The sequence below is a fragment of the Lissotriton vulgaris genome, chromosome 4_1 (assembly GCF_964263255.1).
Source record: "Lissotriton vulgaris chromosome 4_1, aLisVul1.2, whole genome shotgun sequence".
Lineage (NCBI taxonomy): Eukaryota > Metazoa > Chordata > Amphibia > Caudata > Salamandridae > Lissotriton > Lissotriton vulgaris.
In genome coordinates, this window is record NC_141691.1 from 1112725758 (window position 1) to 1112742043 (window position 16286).

The following is a 16286-nucleotide window of genomic DNA, read 5'->3' on the forward strand; positions in this document are numbered from 1 at the left end:
CCAGAACCCAAGCACATGGCAAAGAACTTGCACATTCTCATCGACAATACTCTAACAATGCAAGACCAAGGTCGAGCACTATGTGGAAAGAGCTTTGCTCTGTTGAAACTATTGCCTAGACTCTTTTCAAAGATTTCCTTCAACTGTAGACAATCCATTACGCAGTCGCTACTTTCTAGCAGACTAGATTATGGGTATGCTCTCTATGTGGGCATGTCTGACTACCTTTTCTCCCGATTACAGGTGGTCAAGAATGCTGCTGCTAGATTGGTCTGCAAACAAGAGCAAGTACAGCTCAGCAACTGAAAGTCTAAAAGAATTACACTGGCTGGCCATTCGCCAAAGGGCTAAGTTCAAACTCCTGAGCACTACATAAAATGGGCCCTCGAATCCTAAGAAATAACATTGAATTTTATATGCCCACCCGAAATCGGAGATACCGTCATCAGGCTATGGCCAAGACTAAACGGATTAAAAAGGTAAGAGCCAGAGGGCGGTCGTTCTCCAATCTGGCGGCGGTCCATTGGAATGAGCTTCCCTTAGAGCTTCGCCTAACGGACGAACATTTGTCCTTCAGGAAGAAACTAAAAACATAGCGGTCCCCTAAAACATAACCAAAAACACGCATCACCTTTTGTCTGAAATCTCAGGCCTTAAAACTATTAGGATATTCTTCACTGCCATACCGGAATAATGCTGTTCTAGCGCTGTGTTGTTCCCTGGGATGATTGTTGCGCTTAATAAATACAGATACAAATACCACAGGGCATTGTAATGGCGCACTCCTCACAAGGGTTCTTTCATGCCTAGGGGCCGGTCAATGTTGGACCCTCCCTATTGCATTGCAGCGACATGGACAATGATCGATATAGGAGAAGCCTGCTAAGGCTTACCTTGGGTTGCTAAGCATGATACTGCACACACTCATGGAAGAATGGGATATATATTTGCAAATATATATTTGCTTCAACACATTGGCTACCTGCACTTTTGCATGGCAAGTAAAATAAGGTATTAATAACACAGGAGATTCTTTGCATGAAATCTTTGGGTCACAGCGTATGAGAGCTACTGTTGAGGACATTTCTTTCCAGACTATTCAGAAGGTGAGAAATCTGCAGGACAAAGTATGCATCAGTCATTCATGTGAATTAATTAGAACAAAATAATGTATGCATTATGGTTTGATGCTAGTCTGTGCAAAATGGTTTGTGGCATATGTATGAAGTCTTTTCCTGGGTGCAAATGGGCCAAATTCCAAAATCAGCCCGTTTACGACTGAAAAAATGCTTTTTGGGATGTGGAAAGCCCAAATTGAGCTTCAGTAACTTGTTACTGAACCGCAATTTGGGTTTTGCGATTTGGTATTTTGAAGGGGTGTGTTAAGGGCGCCTCTCCCAAATATCGAATCACATTGGTATGTATGAATGTTTTGTGACCAGATTGCGGTCACAAAACATTTGCACCTTACCTCCAACTCAAAGTTGGTGGTAATGCATTTGCAAATTGGCAGGGGTCCCCATGGCACCCCTTCCCCTTTGTGAATCTTGGGAATTATGTTTTTATTGTTGAAACGCATCTAGATTTCCTTTAGGGAAAAAGGGATTGCATTTCAACAGTAAAAAAAAAAAAAACTTTACAAAAGCACAATCACAGACATAGTGGTCTGCTGACCTCAGCTGCAATTCCTAATGGGTCGCAAACTTTGACTTACCTGATTAATATTTATGAGGTATATTGATTTGCGACCCACTATGAATCGCAAGTATGAACCAAAAAGTTGCATATATGAGGAAAGCGATTTCCAAATAGCAATTTGGATTTAATAACTGTACCTATTCTATGTACATATGGCCCTAAAGCCTTACTGACAGTTAAAAAGATTATAATAACCAAATTGAAGGATCCTTCCAAGCCCAGAGTCAAAAAGTGGTAGGCACAGTTGATGAAACTGGAAGGGTTTGGAAAAGACATTTTTGGAAAGCAGCTACACCTTAGAAAATGTATTGCAATCAATTGTTCCTTTGTTGAGACATACAGCTGAATTATGTTTTTGGGACAACATATAAACTATGAAGAATTTTGTGTTTTGGTTTTCTATGGCTTTGCTTCCCTTTCTTTAAGAGGTATGATGAATTTAGACAACGATATCAGCTGAAGACTCATTTTTGTAAGTGTAGCAACAAGTTGTTATGGGGGGATTTTTGATAACTGAGAAAGGACTGCAATGCTGTAATTTTGTTATATTTAAAAGAAACTAAATTCAGGAACAATAAAGGTTTGCTTTTCTTTAATTTATGCTTTGTGCGCATACACTTTCTCCATTGCTACTCTGATATACCAATTGATGTGTGTAACAAACACAGCAGACTTAAATGAATTCTTGATGCTACGGCATGTCACATGCGAACGACAGCTACACAGCAGCCCTTTACATTTGTAATCACAGTTTTGTAGCTAGGTCCACATACAACCTTTTCCCTTTGAACATCACACTGTAAATCTTTACCGTAGATATGGACACCAATGTACTTGCCTATTAGAATGTTGCAATATACAATGATCTTCACATGCCTTCCCTTTCACATCTGAAAAGAAGTAAAAAAAAAAGAATCATGCAACATAGTTAAAGGACTGAAACTATTTTAACACATATTTATATCAACATTTTGATTATGATAAACGCCTTTAATTGCATGTTTTTATGTTCTTATATTTTAGTTATGCTTACTGTTGTGAATTACATCAATAGGAGCCTCATATATAAAACAAAAAAGCGATCCATAGAAGGAAGACTTTAACAAAAACTTGTAAAAAGGGTCCTACCCATAAAACAAGAGTTATAGGGAAATCTAAAAAGGTGTTAATGCAACATCAATCTACAGATGTTACGTCTAATGCTAGTACTATTCACATAGATGGATGTCATGGTCGCACATAAGGTAAAACCTACAACTGTAGATTCATTTTTTTTCTATCATAAAACTGACCTGGAAGGAGGGGCATGTAATTCATGTAGTAAAGTTTTTGAAAACTAAAATACTAAGTTATGGTGATCCCTAAATGTACTGTAATGTTATTCATTTTTGTGTCCACATATTGATCAAATACACACATTGTAGAATCATTACTAGGAAAAGGGCAACCCATGCAGACTTAATCATACACCTTAAATGGCTACAAAGGACTATTATTGACAAGAAAAAATAAGTTAAGGATTTAGTTCCAATACCACGACCCAAGTTTGATTGAAATATAAAAACATAATGATTTAAATAGCCATTACAGGGGTGATTAGTCAAAAGACCGAAACATACACAAAATAATTAGGCATGGGATTAGCTTGCTACCACCTGTAATCGCAGGAGCGAATTCTAAGACATTACTAAGGCTCATGGTTTTATGGTATTTTTTTTTTACATGTATTTTTGTTTATCCTATGATAATTATTTCTGTATTTAGCCATATTTATTTTGGGTTTAGTGAAAAAAGGTAAGCCGAGACTAGTATATTTCCAACTTTATTTAATCAATAAATGTACACTCATACTTGAACACGGGACAGGTTCACATAATATAACCATAAATGCTAAATCGATACACTGGTGTGAAAGTGTACATTTTAGTATCAACCTTGTACACATCTGCTGATTTTAAAGCCTCATTAGGAAATGTTCTCTCCTATTTGACTCCCTTATCTGGTAACCCACACAGGTATTGGCCTGTTAGTCACAATTGATTGTATTTAAAATCACTCAAAAACAAACACATTTCTGTTTTTATCGATTTTTACAAATAAAAAGAGACCGAAAAATAGATGTTTTTTGTCTGTATTTATCAGTACAAATCTGTAAAAACGGGAAACCTTGGGAGCCTTAGACATTATTTCGAGGAAACAAAAAATGAAACAAAAGTATAAAATAAAAGAAAAAATGACTGATTTATTTAAGGCTTGAAATACATTCTAAAACATTTTGTGATTGTGGCCCTCAACTCTAAAGGCAATAATTCATTCTTTGAATGTCAATCTAAGCACACATTTTTGCATCATCAAGTATTCTTCTATAAGTATTAATGGTATTTGTAATGTGTGGTAGAATTTAGTGAAGATGTAACAAATTAATATGACAATTGGGGGGCGGAGCTAGCCGGCGTCCGAGATGGCTGCCTGAGTCCGGAGCTCCTCCTCCCATACGAACGATACTACATTTAACCCTGGCTAGTTGCCTTATTTCTTTTGCCAAACTGCAGCCCCGGAGTGTGTGCACACGCTGGGAACCTGAATCCTGCGACTCTGCCCGAGTTTGGAACCCGCAGAGCCGAGAACGAGTGACCTGCTCTGAGACGCGCGGCGGGCCTACTGAGCCGAGGTCTCGAGTTTCGCACCTCCTGCGGCAGAGATCCAGGCCTCTCCCATCGAGGCCCCTAGAGACACCGCGCTGAGGTTTGAAGCTGCAGCTATTTATTTATTTATTTATTTATTTATGGGCTTGTAACGCGCCGGCATCACACCCGAAGGTGTATCTCCGCGCGGTGCTGTGAAGAACAGGACGGACAGCGCTCACACTAGAATAGAGTTGTCTTTAGGAGTTTCCTAAAAGCTAGATGGCTAGGGCACTCTCTAAGGGAAAGGGGGAGATTGTTCCATAGGCGCGGGCCCAAAATGGAAAGGGCACGACCTCCCTGTCTGGTCTTGTGATGTCTAGGAACCTGGAGTAATAGTTGGTTGCTGGACCTGAGATTGCGGCAGGGGCGGTGGTATACAAATTTCTCGGCCAAATAGTGTGGGCCGAGATTGTAGAGACTCTTGTGTACCACACAGCAAATCTTGAATTCCACCCGTTTACGGATGGGAAGCCAGTGGAGGGCCTTGAGAAGGGGCAAAGATGGAGTTCTAGGGGGGGCATTGGTCACCAGGCGGGCCGCGGTGTTCTGAACCACCTGAAGTTTATTAAGCACTCCTTCGTTAGCTCCCAAGAGAAGGCCATTACAGTAGTCCAGGCGGCTCAGAACGAGGGCCTGGACCAAGGTCTTTCTTGTGTTGTCTGGTAGAAGGGGGAACACCTTCCGAAGGAGGCTTATGATGTGGAAGCAAGATCCCGCCGTGGTGCTGGCATGATGGGCAAGGGTGAGGTCGTGGTCTAGACGAACCCCCAGGTTTTTCACCACCTGTTTAGGGGAAGGGGCCTGACCCAGACTGGAGGGCCACCAGTCAGGGGTCCACAGGATTTTTGCCTCTCTGAATAACATGACCTCAGACTTTCCCACATTGCACTGGAGAAAGTTCGTGGCCATCCAGCTGGCGGTCGCAGTCATGCCGTTGGAGAAGGATTGTCTTATCTCCGGGGTGAATTTTTTAAAAGTGAACAGCAGCTGCGTATCGTCAGCGTAAGAGATGGGCATAAACCCGAAGGACCTCATAATATTAGCCAGAGGGGAGACATATACGTTAAACAACGTAGGGCTAAGACAGGAGCCCTGCGGGACTCCTCTGGTGATGCTGGCCGAGGGGGAGCTGAACGAGCCCATATTCACCTTCTGGGTACGCTCGGAGAGAAAGCTGGTAAACCACGCCAAGGCAGATCTATCAATGCCAATCTCCTTTAATCTGGTAAGGAGGATGGCGTGGGATATGGTGTCGAATGCTGCGGACAAGTCCAACAGCACCAACACCACTGACATTCCTCTGTCCAGGGACAAGCGTATAGCATCTGTGACGGAAAGAAGAGCCGTTTCGGTGCTATACCTAGGCCTGAACCCTGACTGAGAGTGGTCCAGACTGCCGGTTTGCTCAATGAAGCTGGAAAGGTGGTGATTCACATGCTTCTCCATCAATTTGCTGATGAACGGCAAGAGGGAGATTGGCCTCAGATTTGTCATGTCTGACCAGGGGGTGGAGGTATTTTTCCTAATGGGCTTGACCATGGCCTCTTTCAACTCCCGGGGGACCCGTCCCTCAGAGAGGGAACGGTTGATCACCATCTGAATGGAGGGACTGAGGACACTCCCAATGAGGTGCATGATACGGGCAGGTACAGGGTCCGCTGGGCTGCCTGATTTAATAGTCCCAATTAGGGAGTTGACCTGTTCTAAGCTAATCTCGGGAATGGAGGACAGCGTAACAGAAACAGCGCTGATTGTTCCGGGCTGGAGGCTAGAGGAAGGGACCATTTCCTCAATAGGTGGGCTTGCTAGGGAGATGTTTCGATAAATAGAATCGATTTTATCGGCAAAGAACCCAGCAGTATCTTCACACAGTTTTTGGGTCAGCATTTCCGGACTGTCACAGGCGACGGGCTTGGTAAATGTGCTGAGAACCTGGTACAGTAGCTTTGAATCATTGCCAGCCTCAGACAATTGGGAGACAATGTGGGATTTACGGGCAGCTCTGATGTTTTTATGATAGAGTCTCATGGCAGAGCTATAGCGATCTTTATCGGCCGTACTGCGTGAGCTTCTCCAGGATTTCTCCATCTTCCTGCAGACCTTTTTCTCCGCACGCAGTAGGTCCGTGTACCATGGTTCCTGCCTGCGGTCAGAGCGCCGGTTGCAGCGTCTTAAAGGGGCAATTAGGTTGACCGCCGTGATCAAGGCATCATTGTATTTAGACAGGGCCGAACTGGTGGAGTCAGAGGGGAGAAAGTCAGGGGGTGCGAAAGTAGTTTTAAAAGTGTCAGCGGACACCTTGTACCACTGCCTGCGCCATAACGGGAGGGAAGCAGGTTGGGAACGTTCTTTGATAAGGGTAGGGAGGGAGAAGTTGATGACAAAGTGGTCGGTCCATTCCACCTGAATTGGAGGGTAACAAGTCAAGGAGTGCGAGTTGGACAGAATTAGGTCGAGGGTGTGACCAGCCCGATGGGTCGGACCTCTGTTGCACTGTTTAAAGCCCAGGGCAGATAAATCAGCCAGCAGGTTACGCGCTTCTGCATTGTCAGACAGTTCACTGTGGACATTGAAGTCTCCAAGGAGACTGACTCGGCGGTGAGTGGGGGAGTGCGGACTTCAGGGGGGGGGGCTTTGGTGACCATAGTGAGGACCCCGAGCATCGGGTCTCTCCTCCACATCCTTTCCCCCCTCCCGCTTCGCAGATCGGACTGGCGACGTGAGGCCTGCCGCATCGCTGTTGAGACCACTAAGGAGGGGCCCACACTTTGGAGGTCACGCTACTCGGGCCGAAGGCCCGCTCTGCCCCCCAGTGACCAACACAAGAGAGCTCTTTGCTGTGGCGGGCCCAAATGACAGCGGGGTACAACACTCGTCACTGTTCCCCCGCCCCCCCCCCCCGACACCAGCGCAAATTGGAATGATTATGGCGCTTGGGCGGGGAGTGGGCTCTGCCCAAATTTGCTGAGGGCGACTAGCCACGCACGTGCTGATAACTCCCTCGCTGGTGCACAACGACTGCCACACTGCTGTTTGGGCCTGCGACACATGTACTGGAACCGAGCTAGAGACAATTGATTCTGCCCGTTGTCTGCCCGCTGCTGAACGCCTTTATATTGGACGCTGCCCGCGTCGTGTGGTCCCACGCCCCTCCATCTCCCCGGGCCTGTACCGACTGCCTCACAATTGCGCACCCACCTGCTCCCCCTGGCCATACTTCAGCAGTCTGCATGCCCTCACTCTTAATCCCCTTGCTGAAGCTACCACCCTACACGGACACAGTCGCTGTGTCTGGAGACGTATCTGGCTGAGGGTGTGTTTGGAGTGGGACTCAGATACTGCAACCTGCCTTGGGGGATTCCGGACCTGGACCTCATCCCTGCGGAGAGGGGGTGCATTCCCGACTGCTATGGGTCGCTCCGACAGGACGCAGTCCGAGCTTTCCTTCGGTCCCAAAGGCCCTAGGACGATGGAGGACACGGCCAGAGGCGGTGAGGCGGATAGGCCTGAGACAGAAGAAACGCTGTAGCAGGACTTACGAGGTATTCTTCTTTCCATGGAAAAGAACCTGCAAGGGGGTATGGCGAACCTGGGCACGAAAATAGACGCTCTTACCTACCGCATGGATCATATGGCCGAGCGGCTCGACAAACGAGCGGAGTGAATAGATATGTCGGAGCGTCGGCTCACTGAAGTGGAGGAGGCCCAGACCACACTTGACTGGGAGAACAAACAAATTGGTAGAGCCATGCAGTCCCTCCAGGACAAAACTGAGGATTTGGAGGCCCGCTCATGCCGATGTAACCTGCGCGTCACAGGCCTTCCAGAAAACACTCAGACAGGCAATATGGAGCGATTTATGAAGGGTCTCCTGAAGAAACTACTTGGGGACACGGCATTCTCATCCATGTTTATTGTTGAAAGGGCACATCGCTCCTTGGGTCCACGACCTAAGCCGGGGGCTCCCCCTCGACCCATCATTGCCAAACTGTTAAACTATCGGAACCGTGACGTTGCTCTGAGCCTGGCCAGAGAAAAGCAGCCGCTACAATACGAGGGCTCGGCTCTGTCCATATATCCCGTCTTTACGGCCAGGGTGCAGGAGGCCAGGAAACTGTTTGCTCCTATGAAGCATCAGTTACATGAGCTGGGCGCAGATTATGCGATGTTATATCCAGCAAAACTACGTATCAATAGGCAGGGGAGATCTATGATTTCTACAGACCCCAAGGCGCTACAAAAGGCCCTGAAAGACTGGCAGAAGGAGAAACGCTTGCAGAGGAAGGATGTGGAGGGGGAGTCCTTGGAGGAGCAAGACTGAATGCAACCTTAAGTGTATTTTCTGATGTTTTATTACGCGGCACATTTGGTGTACGGGAGGGAGGCTGGGGTACATGTTCATTATTGCTTTCTACAGGTATGTTTAATACTATAAGATGACCCTATGTCCCTGGGTCCTAAAGGGTTCGCTCCTTGATTCTTTGGGTCCCACTCTGTCTGGGAGTACTCGTTTGAACCTTACAACACTGCTTATTGTCTTGGGAGCTCTCTGCTTTCGTGTCTTTTTGCAGTTTACGATTTCGCATTTGAAGATTGAGCCATTTGGCAACTTAACAAGGGGTGGTATTGGCACCCTCCTATTTTCTTGATTTCTGGGTCGGAAGGGTGAAGGGGGGCAGCGTACTTGATATTGTTTTAGAGTGATTGATGCACTGTTTTTGTCGACTAAATCTTCCCCGGTGTGATTACCACTGATCTCAAATGTATATTCAGGGGGTGGGTGGGGAGGTTTGACTGTGTGGGTATGTGTGTTTGTGAGTGTTTGGATGTTGGATTATGAGAGGAGGGCTGGGGACGGTTTGGTGGAGCGGAAGAGTGAACGCGGCCTAGTTGGGGTCAGGCAGGCGTGGGTGGGGGATTGGGAAAGAGAACCTGTGGGAATTGTTTTTATGCAAAGTTCTTTATTGGTTACATGGTTCATGGCAAACAAGCGAGATGCACAGATAGGCAGACATGTGTCCACTAGACACCTCACACTTACACTTGACATGGTAGAGATGACCCTTCCACGCACACCATGGCAGATGACGGGACAGTAGGAGTTGAAGCGCCTGATACTTTAAGATTCCTGACCCAGGAATGTGCGAGGACTGAATGACCACCGTAAAGTGCGCAAAGTCCTTCAATATCTAGTCAGACATAGAGTAGGCATTGCTGTCTTGCAGGAAACGCACCTCCTATTAGATAGTCCCATCCTTAGATATAGAGGGCTCAAGGGTGATATACACGCAGCAGGTTTTTCCACTCACGCCAGAGGGGTCCTTACCTGGTTCAATCCAAAGTCTTCCTTAACATGGTCGCCGCTAGTGACAGACAGCGATGATCGATTTGCAATCACTAGCTGCTATGGCAAAGGCGCAGACTTGTGCATAGTGAACACTTATGGCCCCAACTTTGATTTCCTACCTTCTATACAGACCTGGCGGCAAAGATCCTTACGTATGCTGACAAGATCATCTACTGGGGAGGAGACTTCAATCTGACACGACACCCTGGGCTGGACAGATCGGATGGCCCAACGCGGTCTCCCTCGGCCTCTGCACGGAATCGATCCATGCAGCTGCAAAATCTGGACTTGGTAGATGTCTGGCGACATAGACACCCGTCGCAGGGCGGGTTTACGCACTAATCAGCCCCCCATAATATATATACGAGAATACTGGTTTGTGACCTCTCGATTTCTCCAGAACGTGCGAGCATGCGAAGTCTTGCCGCAAACCTACTCGGACCATTTGCCAATTCTGATTACTTGCTTCATGCCCGCCCGACCGATTCCGCATTTTGCCTGGCGCTTTCCCCGATACTCTTTGCTGGATCCTCTCTTTAAAGAGGAACTGCTGACGACACTGGAGATATTCTTCGAAACAAATGTGGGTTCTGTTGATGCGTTTCAATCGGTTTGGGAGGCATTTAAACTATACACTAGAGGGGTCACCATCTCCAAACACGCAGGGGTGCTGAAGTCGATCAGGGGCTGACTAGAGTTGTTGGAAAGCAAACTTAAGGATCTAGAGGCCTTAAGGGCGCTGACCGGGGATGATTCAATTGATCACAAAATAGCGAGGGTCCTACGAGAATATAATGACAAGGCGGACTCGGAAATCAAGCACCTAGGAAAGTATGCCACAGCCCGGAACTACTGTGAAGGTGAGCGCCCGGGTTCTGTGCTGGCCAGTCTGGCTAAACGCGGTAGAAATAGCACCTCTATACTGATGCTGCGTTCGGAGGAATCGTATGTTCCGCTTCCAAATGAATCTATGGCGGAACGGTTTTGAGAGTATTACGCGAAGTTGCACGCGTCAAGAGGACCTGCTCCTGAGGAGCGTATCGTGGTCTACCTGGCACATATCGAGCTCCCGTGGCTCTCCGACTTACATCGAGAATTTCTCGCTCGTCCATTTGAGAGGGACGAAGTGGCCCTAGCTTTGTCGTCCATGAAAAGTGGAAGCGCGCCGGGCAGCGATGGTCTTACAGTTGCCTTCTATAAGGCTTTCTCTGAACTTTTGATACCACACTTACTTACTTTGTTTGACAATATGGCCAATTCGGGTACCATGCTGCCCTCCATGAGAGGCAATCATCGTGTCGATTCTTACACCGGGCAAGGACCCGAGTGACTGCGCCTCGTACCGTCCACTTTCTCTCATGAATGTCGACACAAAATTTTCCGCTAAGCTCCTTTCCAACCGCCTTCAACCCTTGGTCACAACCCTGGTAGCCCCGGAGCAATCTGGCTTTGTCCCAACGCGCAATCTCACATACAACATTACAACTGTCTTTGCTGCATTCCAACATATGCGTCCGGAGGTGTCGGCTGTCGCAATCTTCTTGGACATGGAGAAAGCATTCGATTCAGTGGAATGGGCGTTCCTCCATCAGGTTCTGGGCAGGATGGGTGTGGGGCAGCTGTTCTTATAACTTCTGACGGTATTGTACTCTTTACCGATGGCACGCATTCGCATTGGCCCGCTGGTCTCAGAACCCATTGTTATCGGTAGAGGCACGAGGCAGGGATGCCCCCTCTCCCCGATACTTTATGCATTGGCTGCTGAGCCACTTGCGTGTGCTCTTCGGGAGTATCATAGTCATCGAGGCATTCGCTTCCCGTCATATAATCTTATTGTTTCCACCTATGCAGACGACACACTGCTCTATGATAGGGACCCCTCTACGCACCTCTCTTCGGTTCTGCGAGAGGTGGTTCTCTTTGGATCACTCTCAGGCATACAGGTTAACTGGGCTAAGTCCATTATGTTCCCTTTGACGCCCTCCACAGTACAGTTCGAGCCAGAGTATCCACTACAGTGGACTACTGGGGCGGTTCGATATCTTGGAATTTGCCTCCATACGGATTCAGAGATCGTTCTTAGCGAAAACTATGGGTGCGCCATATCTAAACTAGAGGACGACATAGAGAAATGGATTTCCCTTCCGCTATCACTTTTGGGGCGCATTTCCCTGATGAAAATGGTGATTCTCCCGTGATTTCTCTTCTTATTCTGCAATATCCCGATGATCCTATCTTCCCACTCCTTTCGCAGGCTACAGTCCCTATTAATACACCTTGCCTGGGCGGGTAAGCAGCCTAGGGTTGCCTGGAATGTCCTAGTATGACCATATGCAGCGGGAGGCCTGAACGCTCCAGACATGGAACTCTATTATCGCGCTGCGCAGAGTGCTCATACTTTCTCCTGATACACGGCCCGCGCGACGCTCCCTATGTCCGTATTGAAAGGATTGTCGCGGACAAGACTCCTTTGCCGGCACTGCTGACGCTATTTCGAGATCGCCGTACAGGCTTATTAGATTCCTTGAACTCTGTTATCCATGCTTGGCATCACATGATGGAGATCCAGGCGTACACTTTATTGTACTCCCCAAGGGCGGAGATTGAATGGCGCCATTGGCTAGCACCATGTCGGGAGAGAGGGGTAATCCTGGCTCTTCATGAACTCGGACTACGCACTATGGGAGACTTATTGGCGGGTGTCACGGCACGAACCTGGGACGATATTAATACTGCGGAGATGAACCCCACTCCGATATCTAGTTTTCAGTTCCACAGGGTGCGACATGCTATGCGGGAGCTCCTAGGCGATGCCATGGAGGAGCCGGTGATGGTTGCCGCATTCGACTATGTGGTAGCAGCCAAGTACCCTTTGAAACTAACGACTAACCTATATAGGATAGCCCAAACTGAGAAATACACTAAATACACGAAGCCGAGATTAGCCTGGCAGCATGTTTTAGGTACCGAACTGAATGAGGAACTGTGGCAGTACTGCTGCACTAGCACTAGGAAGATCTCCCTAAATGGGCGCCCCATACTCATACATTTTAAATTCCTGAACAGGACTTATTACAACCCAGAGAGACTTCACAGGTACCGTCTGCGCGACTCATCGGAATGCGAGCGATGCAGAGCCCCACTAGAGGATTTTCTGCATGTAGCTTGGAATTGCCCTGCTGTCTTCCCTTTTTGGCAGGCGATATATGGTGAAATTAACAGAGTAATGTCTTTAACCCCAGCCCCAGACCCTCTGCTAGCCCTCCTGGGATACTCAAAACACTTACGCCCTGCCCCGAGGAGATTAGTTGACATGGCGTTTCTGATAGCTAAATGGTGCATTGCTAGAGCATGGATGAGAGGCCCCCCCTCCCCTTAATTTATGGACGAGAACATTTATATATTGCTGAACGCAAACTAAATTATACAGCGATCTGATGCCTCCGAAGAACAGACCTAAGAACTTCTGGTCCCTAATACTGGATGGTACGTTAATGTCAAATGCTCAGGACAGGGACAGTGCAGATGAAGGAGGCGCGCAAATTAGTGAGGAAACGACGGCAGGAGACGTCTGCTACGACAGTACTGACATGCCTATTATGCTGGGTGGGATGAACACTGACAACTCCTTAGTTTGGGCAGCTCGCTCTGTGAAGCTAAGGTGTTGGGAACTAGACTCGATAGATGGCTTGGTCTTGTCAGAAAGTCTGTCTTCATTGCATGGATCTATGCCCTTTTTACAGATATCATTATGTTGCTGCCCTCTTGATTTTCTGAAAGGTGTAATCATTCTTATAACACTGCTGATCCTGACAGATGTAATCATTCTCTTACTTGTGCTGATCGATGCTTGTGATTTCACAATTTTTTTTATGTTTTGTGGTATCTTGTTTCTTTTATCTTTGAAATTGCAATAAACAAATAAAAAATAATAATATGGACATTTCTGCATCTTACATAATTCATCACATAGTCTGCTCTTTTAAAAATAATCAGACAAGTGTACTTAAGCCTGGTATGGGCACGTATTAGGCACAGAGGAATCTCCAGGTTCTTAGGAGATTTATGCAAGCTGACCTGCAAACTTCTCTAGCGAGCCAGAAAGTCTATCAGCTCAGGAGCGCCATAACAGATAGAAAGCAATCTTCTTCAAGTACAGAAGCTAATTAAACAACAGGCCTGTTGTTCATCTAAGGTATGAAAGCTAGATGCCACCTAAAGAAACTCAGAAAAACACTTGGGCGCTAAGAAATCTTAGCTAGGGGTTGGAAGGGAGGGGTTGTTTATCAAGGCCTGAATTTATCAGTTATGCAATTAATTACTGAAATACTATCACAATGTTTCAATTTGTTTTACATTTTACCTTTTTAATTGCTTTCATTGCCAATGGTGTGTTTATTTTTTATATTTAAATATAAACATTATCTGCCCTAGATCAGTACATTAAATTTCAATAACGCCTATAACCTTTTCGCTGCCAGGCCTCCCCCCCCCCCCCAGCCCCCCCCCCCCGTGCCACACCCTTTTTTGGCTATTTGAGGTAGTTTGCGCTTAGGCCCCCATACCTTTTTGTCCACGTAAAGTATCCACACCAAATTAGCATCCTTTTCTTCCAACATCCAGAAGATTCTAAAGGTACCCAGGGTTTGTGGAATCCCCTGGAGGGGAACGAGAAATTAAACAAAATACAGCTACATTTTGAGCTTCTTAGGGAAAAAAGTGAAGCAGAAGCCAGCATCTGTTTTTTCCCTGCAAATGGTATCAACGAAGGGGTTGCAGTGCGAAAATCACCATCTTCCCAGCTCTCAGGAGCAGGGAAACGTTTGTCTGAAAACCTAATTTTTCTACACAGTTTTGGCATTTTACTGGGACATGACCTATTTTTCCTATTATTTGTGCTTCCAGCCTCCTCCCAGTTAGTGATAGAAACGGGTGTAAAGCAATATTGGATCCTGGAAAGCTATACATTTCTGTAAAGAAGACAGATTTCTGAATTCAGAAAGGGGTCATTTCTGTAGCTCCTTAAAGGTTTTCCTATAGAAAGTAACAATTGAAATAACAAAATATTGAAATTGAGGTGAAAAAAAACCTAGCCATTTGTGCCTATATTTTCACTCCCTACTTTTTCACTTTTAACTTCTTGTAAATATGTTAGATTTTATAAAGCAGTACACAGCTATGTTCGCAGGACCCTTCTGGTTGCGGGGATATATTTCGGGCTTGTAGGTTCACCAAGAACCCGAGGTACCTAGAGACAATAACGGAGCTGCACCTTGAAATGGGTTTTCATTGTGCACTGGGTATACAGCAATTCATTTGGTAAAATATAAAGAGTGAAAATAGGTATTTCCGAAATGGGAAGTAGAAATGGAGTTTAGAAGCAGTGGTTATTTGCACACCTCTGAATTTGTGGGTAGCCATACTAGCATGAGAATTAGGAGGCATTTTTCAAAATGTCTTCTTTTTTTTTTACACACGGTCTTATGTTTGGAAGGAAGAAATGCATAGAAAGACATCTAGTAATAACACTTGTTCTAATATTCTGTGTTCCCCTAAGTCTCGCAATAAAAATGGTACCTCACCTGTGTGGGTAGGCCTAGAGGTCGCCACAGGAAATGGGTCAAAAAGCAACATGGACACATAATTTTTTTCCAGTGAAAATAGACCCTTTTTCCCCCAATGTGCCTACCTGTGTATTTCGGATCCTAGCTCAGCCGGCACATAGGAAATCCTAGCAAAGCTGTACATTTTTTAAAACTAGACACCCAAGGGAATCCATGATGGGAGGACTAGTGTGGCTCCTTTGAATCCCTTGCAAGCCTCAATCTTTGTAAAAAAAAAATATAATCACATTTCCCTCCCTTTTCTGTTTGGGATCACCATGCTGGCACAAATTTCCTACCACCCAGTGTTCCCTTTGGTCATCTGATAATAATGAGCCAGGGATGGTGGTAACCTCTCGAAAGCATGCAAGTAGCCCTGATCACAGTACTTCCGAAACCCGGAAGGGACCCACACAAGGTGGTTTCCTATTGGCCACTCTCTACTCAACCTGGACTACAAGGTGTTGGGGAAGGTTTTGGCGAATAGATTGACCCCAATTTGACGCCTTCGGGTATACGTTGCGCTCTATAAATGGCAACAAATAAATACAGTGATCCACCCAGACTAGAAAGGGTTTATTACGGGCAGGACACACATTCGGATATATCAGTTGTTTATTTAGTATCAGGGACTGGGCATGCAGAACAGACACTCATGGTTGGGTGGCCTCCTTAGACATAGATAAGGTGTGGGATGCCCGGGATGGATCTAACTACAGGGTGCCCTGCAGAGGCTGGGATTTTGCGCAGGTTTCACAGGTGGATTCAGGTCCTTTATAACTACCAATGGCCAGGGTACACACAGGTGATATTAACTCAGAGAGTTTTCCTATTGAACACAGGACTAGGCAGGGATACCCCGTCTCCCTTGTTGTTTGCCATGGCTATAGAACCACTTGCTTGTCTACTATGGGAAAGAGCAATCGCATGGGGATACCGGGTTGAAAATCA

At 46.2% G+C, this 16286-nt stretch overlaps 1 protein-coding gene across 2 annotated transcripts in view; it reads right to left on the reverse strand.

Annotated features, from left to right (window-relative positions):
- Window positions 1-16286, reverse strand: part of ABITRAM (actin binding transcription modulator) — a 756845-nt gene that overhangs the window by 574183 nt on the left and 166376 nt on the right. For both annotated transcript variants that reach the window (XM_086965344.1, XM_086965343.1), the window contains exon 2: window positions 2537-2588. In XM_086965344.1, the coding sequence (XP_086821470.1) occupies window positions 2537-2588 (52 nt within the window). The remainder of the gene's footprint in view (window positions 1-2536; window positions 2589-16286) is intronic.